Source organism: Gigantopelta aegis, chromosome 4 (genome assembly GCF_016097555.1).
Source record: "Gigantopelta aegis isolate Gae_Host chromosome 4, Gae_host_genome, whole genome shotgun sequence".
NCBI classification, from domain to species: Eukaryota; Metazoa; Mollusca; class Gastropoda; order Neomphalida; family Peltospiridae; genus Gigantopelta; species Gigantopelta aegis.
The window spans coordinates 106,487,776-106,514,769 of record NC_054702.1 but is presented as its reverse complement, the minus strand read 5'-3'; the positions used below and the strand labels follow the sequence as shown (position 1 = coordinate 106,514,769).

The 26,994-nt window shown below is 36.4% G+C and overlaps 1 protein-coding gene across 2 annotated transcripts; it reads right to left on the bottom strand.

Annotated features, from left to right (window-relative positions):
- Nucleotides 1-1,330: 1,330 nt before the first annotated feature.
- Nucleotides 1,331-26,332, bottom strand: LOC121371678. 2 transcript variants are annotated; one of them, XM_041497747.1, is made up of 15 exons: nt 26,255-26,332; nt 25,315-25,578; nt 21,394-21,512; nt 20,130-20,248; nt 19,249-19,389; nt 17,597-17,698; nt 16,873-16,987; nt 16,097-16,218; nt 14,980-15,102; nt 14,086-14,185; nt 13,797-13,883; nt 13,226-13,306; nt 10,185-12,265; nt 9,366-9,416; nt 1,331-5,214 (listed from the first exon to the last, which is right to left on the bottom strand). In XM_041497747.1, the coding sequence occupies exons 2-15, from the start codon at nt 25,356-25,358 to the stop codon at nt 5,191-5,193; spliced, it is 3,309 nt and encodes a 1,102-aa protein (XP_041353681.1). In that variant the 5' UTR covers nt 25,359-25,578; nt 26,255-26,332; the 3' UTR covers nt 1,331-5,190. The 2 variants fall into 2 exon arrangements, with proteins under 2 accessions (XP_041353681.1, XP_041353682.1); XM_041497748.1 differs by lacking the exon at nt 25,315-25,578 and having other exon boundaries at nt 26,255-26,327.
- Nucleotides 26,333-26,994: the final 662 nt, after the last annotated feature.

Genomic DNA, 26,994 nt, shown 5'->3' with positions numbered 1-26,994 from the left:
TCTGTTGTATTATAACTTAATATATTAAACTATGTTCTCTTCGATGGAATTGTTCTTTGTAAGTTGTATCCTTTGATGGATGTACAAGATGGTATTTAAAATGATTATGCAGGTATAGGCTCTGAATTCATTGCCCATTCTTCATGTGAATACATCATGTTTAAAATTGAGCAGACTACCTTTTGAAAATTATTTTCCATAATGCTCTTGTTTTGTTTACTTTCTACCACTGATTGCAGATCCTGACATATTCTTTAATATGATTCTTAATCTTCAAATTTCATCAAGCAGCTCTAGGTAGATGACTTACCTTGAGGCTGACATGTCAAGAATCAATGAATCCACAATGAGGGTTGGAACAGCCCAGTGGTAAAGTGCTTGCTGGACTTGTTGCAGCCAGTGCACCATGACTGGTATAACAAAAGGCCATGTTATATGCTATCATGTCTGGTATGTTGCATATAAAGGATCCTTTGCTACTAATGAAAAATTGTAGCAGGTATCCTCTCGAAAAATAAGTAAAAACTATATAAAATGTTTGACGTCCAATGATTAGTATATCATTTTGCTTTAATTGTGTTGTTAACCAAAACAAATGTTAACTGCTTAAATTTGTAATTATAATGAATGCTAAAACTCTTATAAAAACATGTTTTAAATCCATACTAATGGATGTCAAATATTTGTTAATACTGACCTATAATCTGAGACAGGAAACCCGCTATATTTTTGCATTAGTAGCAAGGGATCTTTTATATGCACAGTTGTGAAGCGCTGGCTAGAACGAAAAATAGCTCAATGGGCCCACCGATAGGGATCAATTCGATCAGTTTCCTTTATCCCTGTATTAAAAATGGAAATATAACTTCTGGAATTTGATGGCTGTTTAAGATTTACATTTGTTTTTTATTTGCATCGATCGTTTTGCCATTTTTTTTTAATGTAAGTTGGAATAGATTTAAAATGTCTTTATATGAACTTTTAACATTATTCACTATAGTTGCATGCTAATTCATTGGTTCCCTTTTGATGCAGATGGACTACAGAAGTTGTCAATATCGACTAAGAATGCTGCAACAGACATTTTTCCAGAAAGGATAACATAACACATGGCCTTTTATATTGAATAACATATCTCCTATGGGATGTCACTTCAACCCATCATAGAAATTAAAATTCCCTGGTAACAAAAACATCTTGAAAAAAAAAAAAATTCTTTGTATAAAAGCTCAACTACACTGAAAATAGCATTTCCATGCAATGAAAACAATTATAAAACTATTTCTAGTCGATCAACTGGTAGAAAGGAGTAAAAAACAAACCCCATGTCTAGTACACATTCACACAGAGTAATGTGCCTTTTTATTGGTTAACTGGTCTTGTTGTGTATGGTCATTGTTACTCGTTGATTACATCATTCTGTAGAGAAGGCAGTATGTACAAAAGGACGAGTGCCAGAAACTATTAGTCTTAGTATGTACACTGGAAGCATGCATCTGCAAAATCTCCCAACCAATCACAATGAAGGAAACAACTGCATATGTCTGTGAATTGTTAAGCAAATATGACACAAAAGATCATAAATTACTTTTAAAAATGGAAGATAACATTAATATAAATAAAACAATTTCCTATTAACTTGTCTTTTTTTTTCAAACAAAGACATTAAATAAAATCCATGCAAAGTGAGAAACTCCATAAATGTTAAAGGCAAGTATTTATAAACATCTATAAAGTATTACAATATATATATGTCCAGGTTTAATAAAAAATGTATGATCTATCATGTATGTATGTATTTATGTACATGTGTGTGTGTGTATATACAGTACACACACGTTTAAAACAAACAATAGATGATGGTGCAACCTCTGCAGTTGGCATGGAGTTTTTAATTCTCCATGGCACTTTTTTCGCTATGGATTATATTAAAAAATTTTTAATGTAATATAGACATTGTCTTAATTGCTGTGGTTCAACGGTCTTTTTATATCCATCAGTATATTAGATTTTTGACGTCCCTAACACCATTGCATAAAGATGTTGCCAACTTAGCAAAACATTTAAGATTCTTGTCTCTTGTACCATTCAGTATATAAATACAATAATAATACATATATATCCATAAAACTGAATGATTTATAATCAGTTTAACATAAAAAAAAGTTTTGTTAATGACACATTATGACAAAATATTTATATGCAATGTCTATGATAAATTAATTAGGAATTAATCAGTTTCAGTGTATAATTAATGCTCAGTGTGAGCACAATCAGTACACAAGTGGGTGAAGTGTAATCATCTTAAGCAAATGAAATTTCTGAAAGATACTGAATTTTATTCTAAATCTTAATTTTACCTACCTGTGAAAAACAGGTTTTTATATTCATATATTTACCCTTGCTGGACATCCATCTAATAGCTTTGGGTTGCTGTTTATATTCATATATTTACCCTTGCTGGACATCCATCTAATAGCTTTGGGTTGCTGTTTATATTCATATATTTACCCTTGCTGGACATCCATCTAATAGCTTTGGGTTGCTTTTTATATTCATATATTTACCCTTGCTGGACATCCATGTAATAGCTTTGGGTTGCTGTTTATATTCATATATTTACCCGTGCTGGACATCCATCTAATAGCTTTGGGTTGCTGTTTATATTCATATATTTACCCTTGCTGGACATCCATCTAATAGCTTTGGGTTGCTGTTTATATTCATATATTTACCCGTGCTGGACATCCATCTAATAGCTTTGGGTTGCTGTTTATATTCATATATTTACCCTTGCTGGACATCCATCTAATAGCTTTGGGTTGCTTTTTATATTCATATATTTACCCTTGCTGGACATCCATCTAATAACTTTGGGTTGCTTTTTGTGCTGCTGGGGTGTCCTAAAACATTCATTCATTGAATGACTTCCCTCAACTAACATTCGATCATAAGCAGCTATTGGGCATCAAACATTCATTCATTCAATCATTCGATCATAAGCAGCTATTGGGCATCAAACATTCATTCATTCATTCATTGAATGACTTCCCTCAACTAACATTAAATCATAAGCAGCTATTGGGCATCAAACATTCATTCATTCAATGACTTCCCTCAACTAACATTCGATCATAAGCAGCTATTGGGCATCAAACATTCATTCATTCATTCAATCATTCGATCATAAGCAGCTATTGGGCATCAAACATTCATTCATTCATTCATTCAATGACTTCCCTCAACTAACATTAAATCATAAGCAGCTATTGGGCATCAAACATTCATTCATTCATTCAATGACTTCCCTCAACTAACATTAAATCATAAGCAGCTATTGGGCATCAAACATTCATTCATTTATTCAATGACTTCCCTCAACTAACATTCGATCATAAGCAGCTATTGGGCATCAAACAATGGTACATGAATAATGAGAAATTAAAATTATGAAATTTCTCAAAGATCCTGAATTTTATTCTAATCTTAATTTTACCTACCTTGATATTTTTACTTTTTGTGCAAGAGTTTGCACTTTTTTTATATTCATATATTTACTCTTGCTTGACATCCAATAGCTGATGTATCGTTTTGATGCTGGGGTGTTCTAAAACATTCATTCATTCATTCATTCATTCAGTGACAAACATTCCAACACAACCAGCTATTGAGTAGCAAACAATGGTATATGAATAATGAGAAATTAAAATTATGAGAATGACAGGCTTATAATTAGATAAATATAAAGGTATGAACTAGCCTCTGAAGGGATTTGAACCTTGTTTGTTTGATTGTGGGTCCAATGCTAATTTTTCAAGATTTATATCAATTTCATATTCTGTCTTCCATAATTTTAACAATGGTGACTATGTACAAGTATATTTTAAAATAAAAATTGTTTTGTACATAAAACTTGATAATATAATTAATTACATGACGACAGTTTTAAACATGAAAGTATACCACAGAAAAATAAATTACCCGCATCCAATATACATTGTAATACATAAACATAAATAAAATGGTATCCATCGTTTCGCATGCAGAATTTGTGCAGTTACACGAAATCTAAAGTAGATGCTGCCAGTGATTGATATTACTTTTAACAAATGTAATCATTTGAATAAATACAAATTAATCCAGTGAATTTCACCTGACTACAATGTTTCATACTATGAATACCAATACAATAATCTCAGTGACAGGAAAAGGAATACAGGGAAACCCTCAAAACCGGAGAATCACAGTAACAAGTTTATAGTCTGGTTTTGAGAGGTATCCAGTTTAGAGAGGTGTGAAAAACGTCTGGTTTTGAGAGGTATCCAGTTTAGAGAACGTCTGGTTTTGAGAGGTATCCAGTTTAGAGAGGTTATAAAAACGTCTGGTTTTGAGGTGGTCTGGTTTTGAGAGGTTTCACTGTATTTGTTAAACAACACTTTGGCATATTTTAAACTATGGATATTAGGGGACTAACGTGTGAAGTCCAGAGAAAATCACCTGTCCTGCCACCAGACAACTACCAAAAAAGCAGCAAGGTATTTTTACATGCATTTTTTCCACCCATAATTTGACGGTACATACCAAGGCCTTTAATGTACCAGTTGTGGGGCACTGGTTGAGACAATGACACCCCATCACCTAATCGGATTCCATTGAGCGGCTACTTTCCCACATCCCACCCCAAGAAGATCCCCAATGAAGTAATTGATTTGACCATGATAGATTTCATTGATAAATCTTATATGGTGGTTTATACTGACAAAACTATTAAATTTAATTATTCACCAGCATTAGTGTTTAATGTTTTAAATAAACACCAAGATAATTACACAATTACATTTAAATGGCCTCTCAGTACAAGCCTCAAATATGTAAAATCCAGATATGCTGTACCACATATATGTAATTGTAACATAATGTATATGGTTATGCCACAGTACATGGTGTTTCTAATGTTTTGGGGGAACTGAACTACTGAACAACTAAAACAACTCTTGCTCTGCTGAATGCCACAGGCAAGTTATATCTTGCACACCGCTTGTCTGACTGTTAAATTCCAATTGCTCCAGGAGTCTGACAAGAATATATTTTCACACGTATGTACACATTATTATTTCATTATAATCACTGTCCCCTTTTCAGAGAAAATATTGTTTTTCCTTTTCCTATTTGGCTGGACATCAGCATTCACTAAACTTCCAGCAAAATGATATCCTACAACAGAAAATAAAAGCCAGTGTAAATAAACATAAAATATTTTACAACAAAGGAATTATAATATGATGTAGGATCTGTCATGAATTTTACTGTTCACACTGATAAACATCACAAAATCATTAAGGGTAGATCCACAGATAATCACAAGGGAAGGTCTGAAGCATCATATTTAGTATATGTATGTATGTATATATATATATATATATATATATATATATATATATATATATATATATATATATATATATATATGGGTAGTGGGTTGATCATAGTTTAGCAAAAATTATTGCACTTCCATTATTTTACATGACCTAAATTTTATCATGAACCTTATATATTTTCCATAATAATCCAATATTTGCTTTGTTTATGAAATAAAATATTCAAAAGAATGTATCCATAATATTTTTGAAAACAAAGTGCTGATCATATGTTCACATATTAGATGCCGTATGAGGTAATTATGAAAACAGTATTAGTTAGTTTGTTTTCTTTAATAACACCATTAGAGCATATTGATTTATTAATCAGCTATCGGATGTCAAACATCTGGTAATTCTGACATGATGTAGAGTGGAAACCTGCCACATTTTTACATTAGTAGCAAAGGATCTTTTATAGGCACCATCCCACAGACAGGACAGCACATACCACAATCTTTGGTATATTAGTCTTGGTGCACTGGCTGGAATGAGAAACGGCCTAATGGTCCCACCAGTATTGACCCTAGAGCGACCACACATCAGACAATCTCTTTACCACTGGGCTACGTCTCATCCCCACAGTATTACAGTGATTCAATGTCCACCGACTGGGATCGACCCTAGATCGACCGTGCATCAGACAATCTCTTTACCACTGGGCTACGTCTCATCCCCACAGTATTACAGTGATTCAATGTCCACCGACTGGGATCGACCCTAGATCGACCGTGCATCAGACAATCTCTTTACCACTGGGCTACGTCTCATCCCCACAGTATTACAGTGATTCAATGTCCACCGACTGGGATCGACCCTAGATCGACCGTGCATCAGACAATCTCTTTACCACTGGGCTACGTCTCATCCCCACAGTATTACAGTGATTCAATGTCCACCGACTGGGATCGACCCTAGATCGACCGTGCATCAGACAATCTCTTTACCACTGGGCTACGTCTCATCCCCACAGTATTACAGTGATTCAATGTCCACCGACTGGGATCGACCCTAGATCGACCGTGCATCAGACAATCTCTTTACCACTGGGCTACGTCTCATCCCCACAGTATTACAGTGATTCAATGTCCACCGACTGGGATCGACCCTAGATCGACCGTGCATCAGACAATCTCTTTACCACTGGGCTACGTCTCATCCCCACAGTATTACAGTGATTCAATGTCCACCGACTGGGATCGACCCTAGATCGACCACACATCAGACGAGCTCTTTACCACTGGGCTACATCTCATCCCCACAGTATTACAGTGATTCAATGTCCACCGACTGGGATCGACCCTAGATCGACCGTGCATCAGACAATCTCTTTACCACTGGGCTACGTCTCATCCCCACAGTATTACAGTGATTCAATGTCCACCGACTGGGATCGACCCTAGATCGACCACACATCAGACGAGCTCTTTACCACTGGGCTACATCTCATCCCCACAGTATTACAGTGATTCAATGTCCACCGACTGGGATCGACCCTAGATCGACCGTGCATCAGACGAGCTCTTTACCACTGGGCTACATCTCATCCCCACAGTATTACAGTGATTCAATGTCCACAGACTGGGATCGACCCTAGATCGACCACACATCAGACGAGCTCTTTACCACTGGGCTACATCTCATCCCCACAGTATTACAGTGATTCAATGTCCACCGACTGGGATCGACCCTAGATCGACCACACATCAGACGAGCTCTTTACCACTGGGCTACATCTCATCCCCACAGTATTACAGTGATTCAATGTCCACCGACTGGGATCGACCCTAGATCGACCACACATCAGAGGAGCTCTTTACCACTGGGCTACATCTCATCCCCACAGTATTACAGTGATTCAATGTCCACCGACTGGGATCGACCCTAGATCGACCCACATCAGAGGAGCTCTTTACCACTGGGCTACATCTCATCCCCACAGTATTACAGTGATTCAATGTCCACCGACTGGGATCGACCCTAGATCGACCACACATCAGACGAGCTCTTTACCACTGGGCTACATCTCATCCCCACAGTATTACAGTGATTCAATGTCCACCGACTGGGATCGACCCTAGATCGACCACACATCAGAGGAGCTCTTTACCACTGGGCTACATCTCATCCCCACAGTATTACAGTGATTCAATGTCCACCGACTGGGATCGACCACACATCAGAGGAGCTCTTTACCACTGGGCTACATCTCATCCCCACAGTATTACAGTGATTCAATGTCCACCGACTGGGATCGACCCTAGATCGACCACACATCAGAGGAGCTCTTTACCACTGGGCTACATCTCATCCCCACAGTATTACAGTGATTCAATGTCCACCGACTGGGATCGACCCTAGATCGACCACACATCAGACGAGCTCAGACGAGCTCTTTACCACTGGGCTACATCTCATCCCCACAGTATTACAGTGATTCAATGTCCACCGACTGGGATCGACCCTAGATCGACCACACATCAGAGGAGCTCTTTACCACTGGGCTACATCTCATCCCCACAGTATTACAGTGATTCAATGTCCACCGACTGGGATCGACCCTAGATCGACCACACATCAGACGAGCTCTTTACCACTGGGCTACATCTCATCCCCACAGTATTACAGTGATTCAATGTCCACCGACTGGGATCGACCCTAGATCGACCACACATCAGAGGAGCTCTTTACCACTGGGCTACATCTCATCCCCACAGTATTACAGTGATTCAATGTCCACCGACTGGGATCGACCCTAGATCGACCGTGCATCAGAAGAGCTCTTTACCACTGGGCTACATCTCATCCCCACAGTATTACAGTGATTCAATGTCCACCGACTGGGATCGACCCTAGATCGACCGTGCATCAGACGAGCTCTTTACCACTGGGCTACATCTCATCCCCACAGTATTACAGTGATTCAATGTCCACCGACTGGGATCGACCCTAGATCGACCACACATCAGAGGAGCTCTTTACCACTGGGCTACATCTCATCCCCACAGTATTACAGTGATTCAATGTCCACCGACTGGGATCGACCCTAGATCGACCACACATCAGAGGAGCTCTTTACCACTGGGCTACATCTCATCCCCACAGTATTACAGTGATTCAATGTCCACCGACTGGGATCGACCCTAGATCGACCGTGCATCAGAGGAGCTCTTTACCACTGGGCTACATCTCATCCCCACAGTATTACAGTGATTCAATGTCCACCGACTGGGATCGACCCTAGATCGACCGTGCATCAGAGGAGCTCTTTACCACTGGGCTACATCTCATCCCCACAGTATTACAGTGATTCAATGTCCACCGACTGGGATCGACCCTAGATCGACCACACATCAGACGAGCTCTTTACCACTGGGCTACATCTCATCCCCACAGTATTACAGTGATTCAATGTCCACCGACTGGGATCGACCCTAGATCGACCGTGCATCAGAGGAGCTCTTTACCACTGGGCTACATCTCAACCCCACAGTATTACAGTGATTCAATGTCCACCGACTGGGATCGACCCTAGATCGACCGTGCATCAGACAATCTCTTTACCACTGGGCTACATCTCATCCCCACAGTATTACAGTGATTCAATGTCCACCGACTGGGATCGACCCTAGATCGACCGTGCATCAGACAATCTCTTTACCACTGGGCTACATCTCATCCCCACAGTATTACAGTGATTCAATGTCCACCGACTGGGATCGACCCTAGATCGACCGTGCATCAGACAATCTCTTTACCACTGGGCTACATCTCATCCCCACAGTATTACAGTGATTCAATGTCCACCAACTGGGATCGACCCTAGATCGACCGTGCATCAGAGGAGCTATTTACCACCTGGCTATGTCCCGCCCCCACAGTATTTGAGAGATTCACAGCAATGACTGCAATAAAATAAAATAATTTTTTGAGTTTCTGTAGACTTACGTCATCATCTTCTGGTAAATTTGTGTTTTTCTCACATGATGTACTTTCAGCCTGGAAAACACCAAAAATCTTATTCATATCTTGTTTAAGCAAAACGTGATGACTTTAACCTCATGGATATAGAAGTATACATATTTTTATGTTTATTGTAGCTTTCTTGAACCAGTGGGCTAATTAATCGAGTTCCAAGTTTCTGCCATTCTACTTCTGTGGTTCCTGTGGCATTATTATCAATATCTTTATTTAAAATGGACTTATTTTTACTAAAAGATTTAAATCCAAGTTATTTAATTCGTATAAATTTACATGAGGGTTTTTATTAATGTTCAGAATCTTATATCTTTAATAGTTTTTAATATAAACACAAAACACACCTCCTAAGAGTTTAGGTAAAAAGGAAGGAAGAAAAGTTTTATTTAATGACACACTCAAACACATTTTAATTGCAGTATAACCATATAATGGTGTCTGACATATGGTTAAAGACCACATGGATAACGGGAAAGGAAACCTGCTGCCACCACTAAATGGGCTAAGCAACAAGGGATCTTTTACATGCAGCGTTCCACAGACAGGATAATACATACCATGAGCTTTGTTATGCCAGATGTAGAGCACTGGCTGGAATGAGAAATAGTCTAATGGGCCCACTGACGGGGATCGATCCTAGAACTAGACCGGCCGTGTATCAGTCGAGCACTTTACTACTCGGCTATGTCCCACCCATCCCTGTGTTTGGTATGTTACAGATTAAGTACCCTGCTCCCCTCCAAAAAACAACAACAAACACTGCATCCAAAATAACATCCACAGAATTACCTTTTCATTAGACATGTCAGTATCACTGTGGGTTGAGTTTTGTCTGTCCGACATCTGTTTAACTGATTCAGTCACTCTGCTTTTTACCATCTGCAAAACAATTTTATGTCTTGTCTTTACACTAGATAGAGATCTAATTGTAGTAAGTAATGAATGTTCATCCTCACAAAGAGTTCTTTGCTGAATGGTTTTCATTTGTTTATGCACACTGCTTGGGGAAGATGGCAAGTGCACGTCTGTAATTTCATTCACTACAGGAGTAAGTCTATCTGAGATTACATTGGAATCTGGTACTTTTCTTGGTCGTTTTGGATTCTGTTCTGTAGAATTCAAAGAGACGTGTTGTGACTGATTTCCAGGACTGTCTAATGCTGTTTCTTCCTTGTGCTGTTTTTGTACACATTTTCTTTTACAAGGAGAGTGTGCTGAATGAACACCAGATTCAGAAAACAAACTCCTCCTCTTAGCTTCACTCCGTGGTGTGTACTCGCGTACTGCTGTAGCACTAATTGGTGAAATATCTTTCATTTTATTGTATTTTTTGAAAACACGGTCAAGATTTTCCACCCTTGTGACTTTAGAAACAGGACTTTTCGCAAGTGTGCTGCCTAGGTCATTACTTGTCGACTTCTTGTTATTAGCTTTCTCCTTTTGAAGAGATACAACATTCCTACACACTTTTGAAACAGTATTTTGAGATTTCCTCCTGGATTTTACAGGTTTCTTCCCCTCTGTGGTAGCTGCTTTCTGTATTGCTTTAGAACTCTTCAAAGGTGTCACCGTAAACTCAAAAGGATCATCCTCTACTACCTTGGTGTCTGTTTGTTCAGAATTCATCTTGTCTAGACTGGTCCTGGTGTTCTTTTTCTTCATCTGTTTTTTCTTGGCATTGTTGTATTTCTCATTCCACAACCTCAAACCTTTTACAGTATTTGCTTTGTTTTCACACTTAGCCATATGAAAAGCTTTCGTAAACATTAACTTTCGTTTTGCTGTTCTTGTCCGTCTAGAATGAGAAATTAACGGTTTTCTGTTTGAGTTTTGTTTGTGTAAACTAATACATCTAAAATTACCCAAGACTTTAACTTCACTATCAGTATTGTCAACATGATCAAGTCCTGATTTGATTAGCTTTGAGTTGCTTTTTGACACTTTATTTTTTGTGGATTCGTTATTTTCAGACAAAGATTTTTTTGACGGAGATGGAAAGATTTCACCGACAGAATATATCGGTACCGATTCATTTTTTAGCTTATTGGTTGAGTCTGTTGCATATGATGGCAGAATCGGCTTGTTGTTAGTGATGCTATCTTGTGAAAAAGAGTTAGACAAACAGAATTTTTTTGCCAGCTCTTTCTCTTGTGCTGTAATTTCTATAACCGAGCAGTCATCATGATCAGATTCAGAACTACTTGATGCGTATTCACAAAGAAAGTTTGTGCTATTCACAACTGGTTTTTTCCTTCTCCGGTTTTCCCTAACAAAACTGAATGATGATTTCACGTGTGTTTGTTTTACACCTGCATTAAAATGAGTTCTCTCTCGTTTCTCTTTGCCATCCATCAAGTCTTCCACCCTCTCCTGTTCTACCGTGATCATGGCCATAAGATTCTGTAGCTTTGTGGAATTCAAACAAATGTTGGAGTCAGAATGATCCGTTTCACTCTTCTTCAGTTCAGAATTCACTTGCTTGTTTTTGGATTTTACGCTGACCTGATTTTCTGCCAACGTCTCCAAGATGTCTAAACCACCGGAGTCCTTCTGTTTGTAAGATTGCTCTACTACCCCGTCAATCAAGTCATTACTGGATCCAGCAGGATGTTGTGTACTAACATCAGTCCTAGATGAAGACAACACAGTTTTTAGTTCCACTCTAGGACTTTGCATTTCCGAAGTGTTGGGTTCAAACGGGCAAACTTTGGCAATTTTATTGCAAGGTACTTGATTTGATTCACTGAATTGAGTGCCCATCTTAAGCAAGTCAAATGTTGATGGATTCTGACGTTTTAGTTCTGCTGGTATCTTGGGAGCTAATCTGTAAGACCTTGGATTTATGTCGATACAATTAGGCAAGCTATGAGCTGTGGAGATAGATAAAAAAATTAAATTAAATTATATACTTTATAACTGCCACAAGAACTAAAAGTCAATCACTTAAATCCACAATGGAATACATTCCATAGATATGCTTATGCAACTGAGAATATTTGTAGATTAAACTACACCAAGTTATTGTTAAACAAGCATTCTGAGAGAACTGCTAACATGATACATGTCCCTTACCTGGCCCAACATTTTTATCTCCTAAGGGCCATAACTCTGTAAAGTCAAAGTTGGTCCGTAACTATATGATACGGAAGGAAGGAAATGGTTTATTTAACGACGCACTCAACATATTGTATTTATACAGTTATATGGCGTCAGACATATGGTTAAGGACCACACAAATATTGAGGAAGAAAACCCGCTGTTGCCACTTCATGAGCTACTCTTTTCAAGTAGCAGTAAGGTATCTTTTATATGCACCACCCCATAGACAGGATAGTACAGCCTTTGATGTACCAGTCGTGGTGCACTGGCTGGAGTGAGAAATAGCCCAATGGGCCCACTGACTGGGATCGATGCCAAACCGACCCAATGGGCCCACTGACTGGGATCGATGCCAAACCGACCCAATGGGCCCACTGACTGGGATCAATGCCAAACCGACCCAATGGGCCCACTGACTGGGATCAATCCCAAACCGACCCAATGGGCCCACTGACTGGGATCAATCCCAAACCGACCGTGCATCAAAAGAGCACTTTTATCACTGGGCTACGTCTCACCTCCTATATGATAAAGCTATACACAAAATTTCGTCTTTATATCTTGAGGCATTGTGGGAAAAAGAAGAAGAAAAACTATATATGGGACAGATGAACAGACAGACAGACAGATAATAATTCATATGCATATTTTAAATGAGAAGCTAAATGTTCTTTTCTTTAAAAGAAGCTGTTAAAATGTTTTACAAAATTACAAATTTGGTATAACATTACCACTTGGTATAAAATAGCCCAGTGAGAATTCTGGAGCCAAGAAGGAGTGACGAAGAGCCTGAGTGGGTGTCAACCTTTCATCTGCAAATAAATCACTGAAGAGTAAAGCACATTTTAAAAATATGAGTTTAACATACGACAGTAAATGGAACAAAACATCCAAGCAGACAACTAAACAAAATCACAAATAGCACAATGGGTCTGTAAAATAAAAGGTGTCAACTTCATTAGAATAATTTCAGGGTGTGGTATCGAATCCATGGACATACATCCTCCTACTATGAAATAGAATAAACATTCTGACGACTATTAAAAAAAATACCAAACATTATTCTTAAAATTTAATTTTAATTTTTGTTTGGATTTTAAAATGTTAAGACTTTTATTTTGTTTTTGGTTTTTTTAACTTTGTAACTTGGAGACCAAATTTCAATTGCCTAGCTACAAATAAAAATTTCTGTTGGAAAAGTAACATCTATTTTACACTGTCTGAAGGCGAGACATAAACAATAATACCCAGATACAAGAGTGTCCTTTTTTCACCCGAGATGTATTTCAATAAATATCATACCTGGATTGTATCTTAACAATTCTGCCAAGAAGTTCGCAAATGCATAGTTTCGACTGTCTCGTAAGTGTTGCATCACACAGATTGTTGCTGAAATGACGAATAATTTAAACTGTCAAATACAAATAAATACATACTCTTTAACACAGAACAGAAACTTCATTATCTCGGTAATGATGGAAAATTGTAATAAAAATCTACATCTAATTGCAATAGTTTTATTCCAATGATATAAAAAATGGAAGTGTTGAAAACAATATTAAATTTCTAAGTGTAAGATGCTTTGACTCACTGTCAGGTTGTGGTATTTTGGAAGTTACTGTCTGATGGTTTTCAAAAAACTTTCCACGCCGGAAAACATTCACTGGAAACCGGCCCAGTAGTTTAGTCATCTGTAACAAAAGGGTGAAATATTAATCAGAATCAGGGTTAACCCAGTCCATTGTGGCATATTAGCCGATTACTATTTGTTATACAAAGAGACTAAATCTTTTTTGAATTAACCACCTTTGATTAATTTTCAATGAAATAATATAAATATCTGAAAATTGGCTAAAACTAAATTTGTTCCAGTGTGAGACTTGAGAATGTAATGAAACTTGATAACATCAAACTGTATTAATCAATGTTATATTTTGAGTTAGTTTTCTACCAGTGAACCAGAATAATGAAAATTGTCCATGATTTCAAAATGTTCTTAAACATGGACATCTCATACTTGTACGGTGACGTTATATTATTCTACACAATCTAATATTCAAAATGAATGAATGAATGAATGAATGTTTAATGACACCCCAGCACAAAAATACACATCGACTATTACTGGGTGTCATAAAAGGTCAAATGTTCATAAATGATTGTTTAGAACACTGTAATTCATTCAGGGAACAAGTATGTATTTTATTTCATTGTATACAAGTATTAATATTCCATCCCTAACAGTTTATGAAGATGGGGAAATTATGCAATAACTTTTATTCTATTTTTTTTTTAATTGAGCAATCAAAGACTGTTGACGGGCTGTTTTACATCTTCACCTTATTGGAACTATTTTTCAGAAGCCTCATAACACCACACCCATTTCCTCTGTCTCTACAAATATAGTAGAAGTAGCAAATCCTAACTGCCAGAATTGTAACAAAGACGTGAAAAATTCCAATGACAGAATTGAACATATACTTACACTGTGCAGCAATTCATCTTTAGTTGTTCCACTGAACAGACTCTCTCCGAGATAGAGCTCGGCCAGAACACATCCAAGAGACCACATGTCCACCTCCGTCCCAAACGGGATTCCAAACATCACCTAAAACATCATGGAAAACTTTAGGGTTTCCTCTTATCAAATCAATGCTGTATGTATACCTAGCATCTCCATTTACACACCCACTCTCCATATTAACCCACTTGGTCCCAATGTTTCAACAAATTTCCAGTATTGTTTACTGGGGGGTGGGGTGGGGGGGGGGGGGGTGGACTGGGATGCAAACAGGTGAAAATCAGACTGATATATGAAAAGAAAATCACTAATCAATTATTGCTAAACTATTTTTGATACCAGAATGTTTTAATTAAAAAAAAAATACATTGATATTTCAGGATCAGTTGTTCTAGCTTCAATTTTTCACAAATACTGGCTACAAATCAAAATACCAAACATTTTCTTGTATCATGGCAATAGACCACAAACATAACCCTGTAACAGTTCACAAAACAAAGCAATGGTGCATAAATCCACAAAAATCCCTTTATCCATAAGTACACAAAAATATAACCATTTCTAAATCTGTTCCATCCTGGCTTATGGGTTTTCTAAGGTAGTGAAACATTATCAGTTTATAAACCATAAACCAAACTGCTTGAAGACCTAGAGCCTTTTTGAAGTATTTTATTACATACCCATTTAATTGTACTATAGTAATACAGACAATTCTGACCGTGCAATAAAAAAATATTTTATCGAACATATGAGTGATACAAAATCTTGCATGCATAGTATGTGTTCACCCGAATGTCCCTAGCCAGGAATGACATCATGTTCCTTGACGGAACGCAAATGCTAATTCCATAAAATTCAATCAACTTTCCAGACTTTTGTTAATCATAATATAGAATATACCAGTTGTATTGCCATGTTATTTATTGCACTTGTTTATAGTGCGCAAGACCTATACAACCTGACCGCTACGCGGTTTCGGCGTATAATATTCTTGTGCACTATAATAACATGGGAAACAACTGGTATGTAGTTGTGTCTATTTATTAAACACTAACCAATAGATCCCAGTCAATAATGTTACCTCTGGGGCTCTGTACAGCAGAGTTTGCAGCTCAAAGTCATGGTAGTACAAGGAAACCTCTTTGTGGATGTGGTGAATGGCATTTCCAAAGTCGATCACCTTCAACGAACCGACATCGTGCACTGGAATCATAACACAAATGGACTAAGGTCAACACAGATGACTCTAAAATAATAAATTGAACATCAGAAAATTAACTAAAGTAGAGTTAATGTTTTTAATTTGTAAAAATTACAATAATAGTCACAAGACAATAAACCCTGCTTGCTTGAACAAGTTGAATAATGAAAACAGAATGTGTGGAAAAGTTAATTTCTAGTTTCTTCCTATTCTAGTTAGCAAACGTTATGGTAAGAAACATCCAAAACGCCCCCAGTTTGGTCATCTTTTATATACTTTGTAATTCAGTGTCTGCTATGGAGTTATCTGCCCTCAAGCATGCATGATACACCAAGATTTTATTTACTAATTGCAGATGCCCTCCCATCCCTAATTTCTTGTTTTTAACTTTTTGGATGACCCAGATTATGACTACTACTGAACTAAATAATTTAAATGTTGACATATTAAAGTTATAAATAAAAAGTGGCTCTTACAATAGCAAAAAACCCGCCTTGATACAATAAGAACATTTCTTAAAAACTGCTCCAAATGTTTGACATTCAGAGCTTGTAAAATAAATAACACTATAGGTGCAGAAAAATTTGTATTAATTAGTGACATAATTTCTGGATATTATTCACATATATTGTTAAATAAGACAAAACTGAAAGTACCATCCTTAAGAAGAATGTTCTCAGGTTTGATGTCTGCGTGAATGGTGTTCTGCCGTTGAAGAAAACCTAGAACCTTTAGTAATTGGAACGCAACCTTCCTGATCTTCTCAATTAACTAAAAAAGAATTGTTCACATTAAGAGACCAAATGTGAAAAAAAACACCCCAAAAAACAAACTAAAACTCTGAATGCAAGTATCTGCATAACTCAAGGTAGGAAAATCTTACCATCTTGTATATAGATATATATCTATTTTTGTGATATGTTACACATAGCCAAAGTGTGGAAGAGTTTATCATAGTGAACATCTTTTCCAAGTCATAAGGCCTATTGTTAATGTCCCCCATAATCCCCTAAACTGTGTTGTTTTGTATCAAATGTTGTGAATAAATTCACGTGACCGTATCATATCAGTTTATTTAAGAGAAGAATGTTGATTCCCCCACCCAAAAATTATTGAATATAACAAAACAAATATTTTTAATCCTTTGATAGATTCGCTATACCCAATTCCAAATTCAAACACGTTCAAGCTACAATTCGTTTTGTAAGATGAAGATGATTAATTTAGTTTTTTTCTGATTCACACTTTGAAGTCTGCATCATGCATCACTTTAATACATTTGTAATCAAAACATGAAAGAAACAATGAAAAATGAAGACCGACCTAATTCAACGAATAGTTACCAAAATGATACAATATTTATGCCAGAAAATTACGTACCTGACAGTTTGGCAGATTATATTCTTCAAAGACACCAGTTATTGGAGTAGGGTGAAGAAATTCAAACACTAAACAAAAATGTCCATCAAACGTAAAGGTATTCTATTAAAAAACAGAAAGAGGAAAAATGTTAAGTATTATTATATGGAGAACAGGTAGTACGGGGTTTTATTTCTCATATTTTGACTTCATGACCATGACTTTGACATTGGGAATTTTAGTGTTCTTTTACAAACAAAAGTGAATTTTTAGTTTTATGTTAAAAACATCTCATTACGCTAAATTGATACCCTCCTTGATCCAAAAGCATCCATTAAAAAAATGCTAATTTTGTAAGGTATAAAACTGAACAAACCAAAGCTGCTTGTTTCCTATAACAGATTAAACAAGCAGTTTGAGAGTACTGCTAAAGCAATACATGTCCCTTACCAAACACAACAATTTTTCTTATCTGCTAAGTTCAAGGGCCATACTTTTCTGAAAAGTGGGTAAATCACCATGAAAGTTAAACTTGATCAGTAACAGTACATGATAAAGCTATATACAAAATATCAGGTCAATATCTCAAGGCTTACTGAAATAATTTTTTCATATCTCCTAAGTTCAAGGGCCATAACTCCATCACAAATAAGTAAATTGCCATGAAAGTCAAACTTGATCTGTAACAGTACATGATAAAGCTATACACAAAATGTCACCTTAATATCTCAAGGCTTTCTAAAAAAACCCATCTGAAAAACTATATGTGGGATAAACAGACAGACAGACAGAAGGACAGGGATGAAACCTATAGTCCCCTCTGGTTGGATCAGTAGGGGACTAAAAACAAACAGTTTAAGCATGTAGGAAAACCAGTTTATTTGAACAATTATTTTATCTAGTGATTGTTTTTCTTAAAAATTGTTTTAAAAAACTATTGGGATCAGCAGGTTAAATTATGGTCAGTCAAATAACTGGAAACAATATTTTATGTTATGCCTAATACAGCTTTATAGATTATAAAACAGAATTCTATAAACTGGTTTAACGTAGTCATGTGAAAACTAAAGTGTCTAGCTATTTACACAATATTAGGTTCTTTAATATTACCAACAAAACATAAATGAATAATATACAGTGAAACTTGTGTAAACAGGACCCTGAACAAACCTCAATCCTGTCAAAACCGTCGCAAGTTTCATTGTTCTGAATTTGCTAAATTCTAAAATACAACTTCTAAACACTGAATCCTGTCTAAATCGGATAAATAGTAGGTGCCCAGCATGATCTGGTTTAGACAGGTTTTATTGTACATGTAATATTTAGTATGTTTGCTCCTTGAAATGCTACCTTGATCCAACCCCTGCAAATAAGAAAATGTCCATGGCAAAAAACCATAACACTGAATAAAACTGGAATATAGTCCTCACCATATAAAGTGTCATGGAGAATTAAAAAAATCCACAGCATTCCCTACTGCCGTTAGCAATTGGTCATTTGATAAAAAAATAAAGTAATTACACCACTTAAATCATCTCTCTTTTTTCTTTTTGAAAAAGAAATGTTGGTCAGTAAAGAGGTGTGATTACAATACCAGCCAATGTAGTGTAAGACACTGAAATTACTCTCGTTTTTCTTTAAAAGAAATGTTGTAAATAGGTGTGATTACGTACCAGAAGATGCACCGTGTGAGAGAAGTGACACGGATCAGCCACAGCCAGTCTCCACAGACAATGTCTCTCCTGCAGTCCGATGTTATAAAACGACTGGTGCATCACTTTTATTATCACCGGCCTGTCCTCACAAAACACATCCTGTAACACAAAACGAGAAACATCTACTTGTAATAATTTCACAAACATGTTCAACAAGTGCTCAAGCTAGTGCGCAGTTAAACTTGCACACATATTATGTTATGTTGGAGTAAGTCATCTTAATATGCTCCTACATCATATACCAGTCAGAGCATCATTTAAAAGATGGGGATGAGAGATTAATCTAATTCTCCCAGGTGGTATATCCCCTGAACTTCGCAGAGTTTTATTTTTACTTGTAGTGTTCTGATTAAGTCCTAATTACAATGTATTAAAAACAACATTTATTGACCTTTTAAATCAAAATGTTTACGATCAAAAAGTACACCAGACTTCATACTGAAACAAATTAAAGATGTTATTAAATGCTCCCCTAACTTAGATTATGGGGGACCCATTTGAGGTATTATCATATTAATATAATATAAATTCACATGCTAAAGGGAGCTAAAATGACTTGAACAAGTCTCAGGAAGTAATGGGGAATGAGTGATAGATTGCCATTTGGGTTTTGCAGCCTCAGTGCTCACATAAGAATGTTTAGTTTCAGCAAAAATTACAATCTGTTGGCTGCTGTGAAATTCAGACCAATCTACATGGTGAGAAAGAATTTAAAAAAGAGGTCATGTTAATGTACAAAAAGAAATGGATTAACTATATGCATGCTCTTACCATGCCAGATAAGAACGGTTAAGTAAAGAGATGCATACAAAAACCTAGTAACAGACTAAAAGAAAAACCTTGGCTCCCACGATGACAGCGAACTGGCCTTGTGTAGATAGCTTGTCGGTCAAGCGGTATCGCCGTGAGAGAATCTGTCCATCTACCGGTCGGAACTGGTCACGCTTCTTGTGTTTTGCTGCAAACACGAAGAAAATCACAACTTTCGATACATTATAATGTTTATACACTTATGTACCAAGCAAATTCCATGACTCAGGCATCAAATTTGGTAAATTAGACGGCAAGGCCATTTGACGTAGACTGATCGTATTCGAGTATGATGGCCAATTAGTAACTTGCAAAATAATTTCCAGGGCACAGTGGCAATTTGCCACATGGCCTCCATTAAATTTGAGCCCTGATGACTTACCATGACATTCTCACGGCATTTTCCATGATCTATTCAAAGATTTTTTCGGGAGATTTATTATTACATTTATTTAAAAATTAATTTAATGCATATAATTATTGATGTTTATTCATTTAATTTTCCTCTATACTTTTTAAATTACTATCCATTAACATGCTTACCAACAACTCTACTTTGCTTTTGCATCCATTATTTATGTTAAGAAGTAGAGCACAATAATGAAATCAGACTAAGATAATTAGTGAATTAAAGCAAGTTTATTACTGGTACTGAACTAAATTATATGTATGTGCATATTTTGCTACTTCGTTTAAGAGTGTGAACAGATTGATAATCAGTCCTTCATGTTTGAAAATACCAGGCGAGTGATAAATTACTCTTCTTAAAAGCTCCTGGTGAGTGATTTGCATTATATAGGAAAGATCTTGAGTAAAGCTTGCACATATTGACACAACGAAGTTTTAAATAGCAGACATTGAACACTGACTGAAGAAAATATCATTATACTAGTATCCAAACACTGGGGTTAAAGCAGCTTCGTATCAGATACCCAGCGGCAAGTGTGCCGAAACCATGTTTTTAGGTGGTTCATAAAGCTCTTGTCATATAAAATTAGGGTGCACTTGGGAGAACAAGCGCAATCGTGCACCTCAGATGTGAAGGACTGAATAACCTGTTTTTATAACAAGAAATTAACTGATTATACAATTAATCACACCAGATCTATTAATAGTAGTATTATGTATATATATCAAGACTGGATGCTTGGTGATCTTTTCTTTCTATATTTTATGTACCCCTCCAAAACAAATAAAAAAAACCCAAAAAAAATAAACAAATAAACAAATAAATAAATAATAAACAAACAAATAAATAGAAAAACAATCTGTTTTTCTATCAGTATCACCTACCCGATGGTTCTGAAGGTTTCTTGCCAGCTCGAATCTGTTTAAAAACTGCTTGCAATCCACCAGTGACATACGCACTAACATGATATAATGGCGGGTCCTTATGCACATTACGAGCAGACCTATAAACAATAATGCAAATTATATTAATGTTGCTATACATGAACCAGGATGTTATAAAAAAAGCTAAAGTTTAATAAATAATAAAGAATAGTGAGCAGAGTTTAACAATAACAACAGAAATGCTTGTTTCCTATTACATGCTGTAAACAAAATACATTCTGTTTTGGAAAATTGTTTATGTCACCCAAGTGATTGTTTCTGGTTACATGACCAACCCTGAATTTAACCTGCCAACTTTTTTTTTTTTTAGTGATTACCATGATACAAATCACTTGACATGGTCATCAGTTTGCCATTATAGGGCCTAATCTAGAATTTAAAAAAGTTGGAGGTCAAGTGACTTCTCCTTTCCCAGAAGAAAGGTTTGATAAATGAAATAAGTAAACTGAACATTTATTGGTAGTATGGTACATTTCGTAATGTTTTGTCATGTTCCATATTCAGGGGCAAGACGTAGCCCAGTGGTAAGCGCTTCCTTGATGAGCAGTCAGTTTGGAATCTATCCCCATCAAAGGATCATTGGGCTATTTCTCGTTCTAGCGAAGGCACCACGGCTGGTATATCAAAGACTGTGGTATGTGCTATCCTGTCTAGTGGGATGGTGCATATAAAAGATCCCTTGCTACTAATGGAAAAATGTAGCAGGTTTCCTCTCTAAAAATATGTCAAAAGTACCAAATGTCTGACATCCAATAGCCAATGATTAATAGTGGTGTCGTTAAACAAAACAAACTTTGTTTCTTTTTTTTCCCATATTCAATCTGAAAGGCTTCTAATTACAGGGTTTCTGTCCGAGGGTATGGAGGGTAAAAAGACTATCCCTTTAAAGCCGCACACCCTAGTTCCATCCAGCGAAAATAAATTATAATTTGGTTAATCTACAAACCTGTAACACACTTAGATCACGTTTTTATCAAATGGAGTGAAAAAGCAGGTTTTATATCGATAAATACCATGGGAATCCCCATGTCCCAATTGCTTGAAATAATTTTGAAAGTTAGTATTCTGATGTCACCGGTAGATGTCGCTCGAAGCACAACAATGCCTATGTCACGACAAATTTCACAGACTTGGGGTGCGTTTCTTTCACCTCTCCTGGACATGTTCCAACTGTTCTGTCCTGGTTGTATCCCTTCTCCAGATATCGTAAGACTTAGCAAAATTATTGGTTTTAAGGGTTTGTAACATTTTGTATTGAGACACTTACTTGTCTGAACTTTATTTTTACTGAAAATGTTCACGAACTGTGAAGAAAAATCTCACAAATGAACAACAACAAATCGGATGTTGATTGCGCGAACCGTGCACGAGAAAACAAACCGAACCAAAATGATAACGGTCACGTGATATACCAACGTCTGTGACATTGAAATGGAAATATCCCCTCTAAAAATAGATTAGACCTTGTCTGCTCAACGGGTTTTTCTCAGACGTGCGTGCGATTTATGAAATAGGAAAAATGCATTTTGTGGTATTACAAAAACCAGGATTACCAAAAAACACTTCAGGTGAATGGAAATGTATATTCTAAATAATAAACGGTAAGTAAAGTGCAATTGTATTTGTGAAAAAATGGGTTTAATAGCGAAAAACAACGCCGTAATGGTTAACAACTAGCCGTAACTAGGGTGTGTCCATTTAACTCTTGGAAATGAATTGATATATTTTGGTAACATTTAGATAGACTGTAGTAAGAGAGCTGCTATTTAAATTTGGTTAAAGTGCATGAAATGTGGTGTCCAATTTGAAAACATTTCTAACCCTGTTACCCATAATCACCTAGCAGGGTCATGGTCTGTGTTGTTTTTATTACGTACCCTCAAGTGATTTTCTGACACAAATTATACAAAAATGTTTCATTATTAAATATGGCTACTTCTGGAAATCAAATTTAAGTACAACAATGGAGTATTTTCATTGAAAATGCGATAGTATTAAACAAGTGATAATTAAAGACACAGACCCAAGTTCTTAAACACTATGGCATATTTTTCATTATGAAAGCCATTTACGATAATTACTATCAGACATTACTTACATTTTATTGTGTAGACTATCCATTTCTGTGCATTCATTCTTCAAAGTGTTTATGATTATCCTGGTGTTTGTAATAACACAAGATGAATTTGTTCATAATTCTAAAAATGCACGTTTCTGAGAAACAACGGTTGTGGAGACTAGCTCTAGTATATATTTTTAGGGAATTTCCCTGTTTCAACGTCATGGACTCTTGTTTCACTTTATTACATCTTTATTCAGATTTGTTACAGGTTTGTAGATTAACCAAACTTAACCCGTCTTGTTGCCATGGATTCAAACTAGGGTATGCGACTTTCATATGGACACCAAGTCTGGTTAATCTACAAACTGTAACACATCTGGATAAGGTTATAATAGAATAAATAGCGAGACTGTGACGTCAAAATAACCTTAAAAAGTAGACAAGCTCATCTCAATAACAGTTACTTCTCAATGGTATGTGAATTTTTGTGGGAGGGTGCATATAAAAGATGTCTTGCTGCTAATTGAAATGTATAGCCCATAGTGTGGTGGCAGGTTTTTCATACATATTTTTGTAGCAAAAGTATACTGGGGTACCACGATATCGCGGTACTTAACTATTTGGAAGAAATAAAGAAATATACTAACATATATGAAGGTAAATATATTTGGGTTGCAATTTTTGCTATATCTTCATGACATCCATGACATTGTGTTGACAAATAAATGCAGTTCTAACATTAAAACAGTTGATGGAAGTACACCATAGCATTGGCTTCCGTTCAAGAGAGGTTACCACGATATCGCGCTAAATAGCAAACCTTACAATACGGTGGACCGCACCGGTCAAAAATGGCTCTTTTTGTTCAAACATTTGTAGTAATGTCTAGTAAACAAAACTTCAACGCAAGAACGAAGAAAAGTCAACTTAAAACGTTTGGTTTTTCAATTGTAGTAAAATATTTACATTTTCCAATGGAAAAGTCGGTAATAATAATTATTCTTCTTCTGCAAGACAGTGTGGGTATTTTCTAAATTGCTCATCATATTAGTAAGATTCAACAGTTATATAATCAATATTTATCGAGTGAAGCCAAGAATAGAACATATTAAAAGTTATGTGTTTTGTTTAAATTGCCAATAAATATAGGCATGACCCTTAAATGTTTCCATACTTTTCTAGAGGTCGTGTGTTCTAAATATAGTAACACAGTGACTGTGTATAGACTCGTTTTGATTGTCAAGAACCAGAAATTTTGACATTTCTTCAAATTTGTTAACGGGCAAAGCAATGTGTTGTCTGTAATCACATTTCTATGAATAAAAGTGCCACCAGGGGGCGTTGCACGTGCTAAACCACAAAAATGAAAATGCCGCGATATCGCGAGCAAGGAGTATACTTGTAAAAAAGCGCATTTCACCGATAATTTTATGACAATGAAAACGTCTGTCTGATTTGTATGAGGTCTCACCATCTGTACCCTTTTCTTTGACATATTTGGAAGTATGCAAAATGCAAATACCATTTTACATAGTACAGTCAGCTGTTGTTATTTGAATGGCCCCTTAGTAAATCTTTTTTTTTAAATTTATTTTGTAATTTCCAGGAGTTATCGACATGTGCATGCTTAAGGGCACAAAAATTAATGTTGCCACTATAATATGTGTGTGAATAAAAATCGTATGATTGTGACATTTTCACGTTTTAATTTCAGAACTGAAATTATATAATAATGTCCTTGACGGTGACCGGTTGTGGTCGGTATCTGGTTATCCGCAACAACATATTCAATGAATTACCTCGTCATAATAAATCCATGGATGTAGCTTAAACCACTAATCATTGAAGGAACGCTTCTCAGGATTTTTCTGACCAAATGATCTCTTAGGAAAATTAAAGTCACGAGGTTGATTTGGCAGCGACATGTTTCATGATTTCCCCGATGTTTGTTGTTGTTGTTGACTAGTTAAAAGTTAATGCTGCGCTAATTTTCGGAGCACCAAATGTCGCACCAGGAATGGTACTGTTCCCGCGCCGGGTAAATTCAATAGGCTATTTGACATCTGAAATTACATCATCTAATTAAAGTGTTATTAACAAGATAATCACTACATTGCACAGGGTTCTTGTAATGTTTACCCAAATCATGTCCCGATCCCGACCTCACACACAAAAATTAAAGGTGTTGGGTTTTCTGGGTGTTTTTTTTTGTCCAAAGCCACCCCAGTTCCAACGCCACTGTATATGTTTAGTTCTTAACCTCATGTGCGACACCATATAGGCCTAAAAGTAAATTAAAATGTGTTGAGTGCATTGTTAAATAAAAGATTTTTCTTTCTTTCTACAGATTAAGACCAAAATATTGCCAAGACTTCGACTTCTCACTACTGCTAATAAAATAACTCGGCTAGTTGACTGAAGTTTGTTTTGTTTAACGACACCACTGGTCCTGGAGCACATTGATTGGGAAAAAACCCTCCTTCATCAATGTAAAGCGGGATTTTTTTATGGGGCTTATATATCATTATATGGAATGAATGAAGGGGCGAATATTTGCCCCCAAATCGACCGCGCACCAAGAGAGTGCTTTACCACTGGGCTACATCCGCACTTGAAGTCCAAGTCAAACAAAACAAGGCAAACCCGTGTTTTTTAATCTACTGTATCCCGGCACTACAACATTAAGTTTCTGATTTATTTCTAAGTTATTTTAGGCTAGTAATGACACATATTCGTTACCATTCTGGTTTGGAAAATGCACTTAATCGTTCCATATTTCGTGTTTCACATCCTTTGGGTTTAATTATTTCATCTTCCCCGCCATGACACATTTAAATCTCGCATTTTCTCGTGTTTAAAAATATGCAAATATTTCAGGTTAAGGGTTGTGTCAAAGCAGTGTATTTGTAAACAAATCAATATCACTAGTGTGTTTTCCATGCATGCACTATACACATGCTAGTAAAATAATACAAGGTATTACAAAATAAATGTTAAAGCGCGAAACATTTACGATCATGCACGTCGCGATGTACAGGAAATAAAACCCGCCTCTGCTCCGTGCAGACAAGCTTGTCCTGTCAGATATATCGACAAGCAGAAACATGTGAGGAGGCTGTCCGCCCATTGGCTGCCTCGTTTCGGTTCGGGCGGGTGACATCATGCTTCTAAAGAAAGTGGCACACGTATTTCCTCGCATGCATTCCAAAACGTGAATAATTTCTGTGGGGGGAACATTACATACAAACTATTGAACACGGTAAGTGGTTTTTTTAAAAACATATTTGTAATAATTAAATGTGCATAACTGCTAATATTGGATTATTATTCTGCAATAGATGGATTGTGACATGACAGTTGCTAGGTTCTTGGGTGTCAAAATCCAGTGCTTGGGGTTTTCAAGACCATGCTGCTTTGTTTACATTTTTCATTCTTGTTTGTTTGTTATTGCGACTGTGCTAGTTTTATTCGAATGCTTT

Excerpts from the sequence above, each read along its gene's own strand:
- LOC121371678 (XM_041497747.1), bottom strand. The coding sequence starts at position 25,358 with ATGATTAGTGGTTTAAGCTACATCCATGGATTTATTATGACGAG. Across the intron at positions 21,513-25,314 it reads CATGGATTTATTATGACGAG|GTCTGCTCGTAATGTGCATA; the intron begins GTAATTCATTGA and ends TATTGTTTATAG. Across the intron at positions 20,249-21,393 it reads GAAACCTTCAGAACCATCGG|CAAAACACAAGAAGCGTGAC; the intron begins GTAGGTGATACT and ends TCGTGTTTGCAG.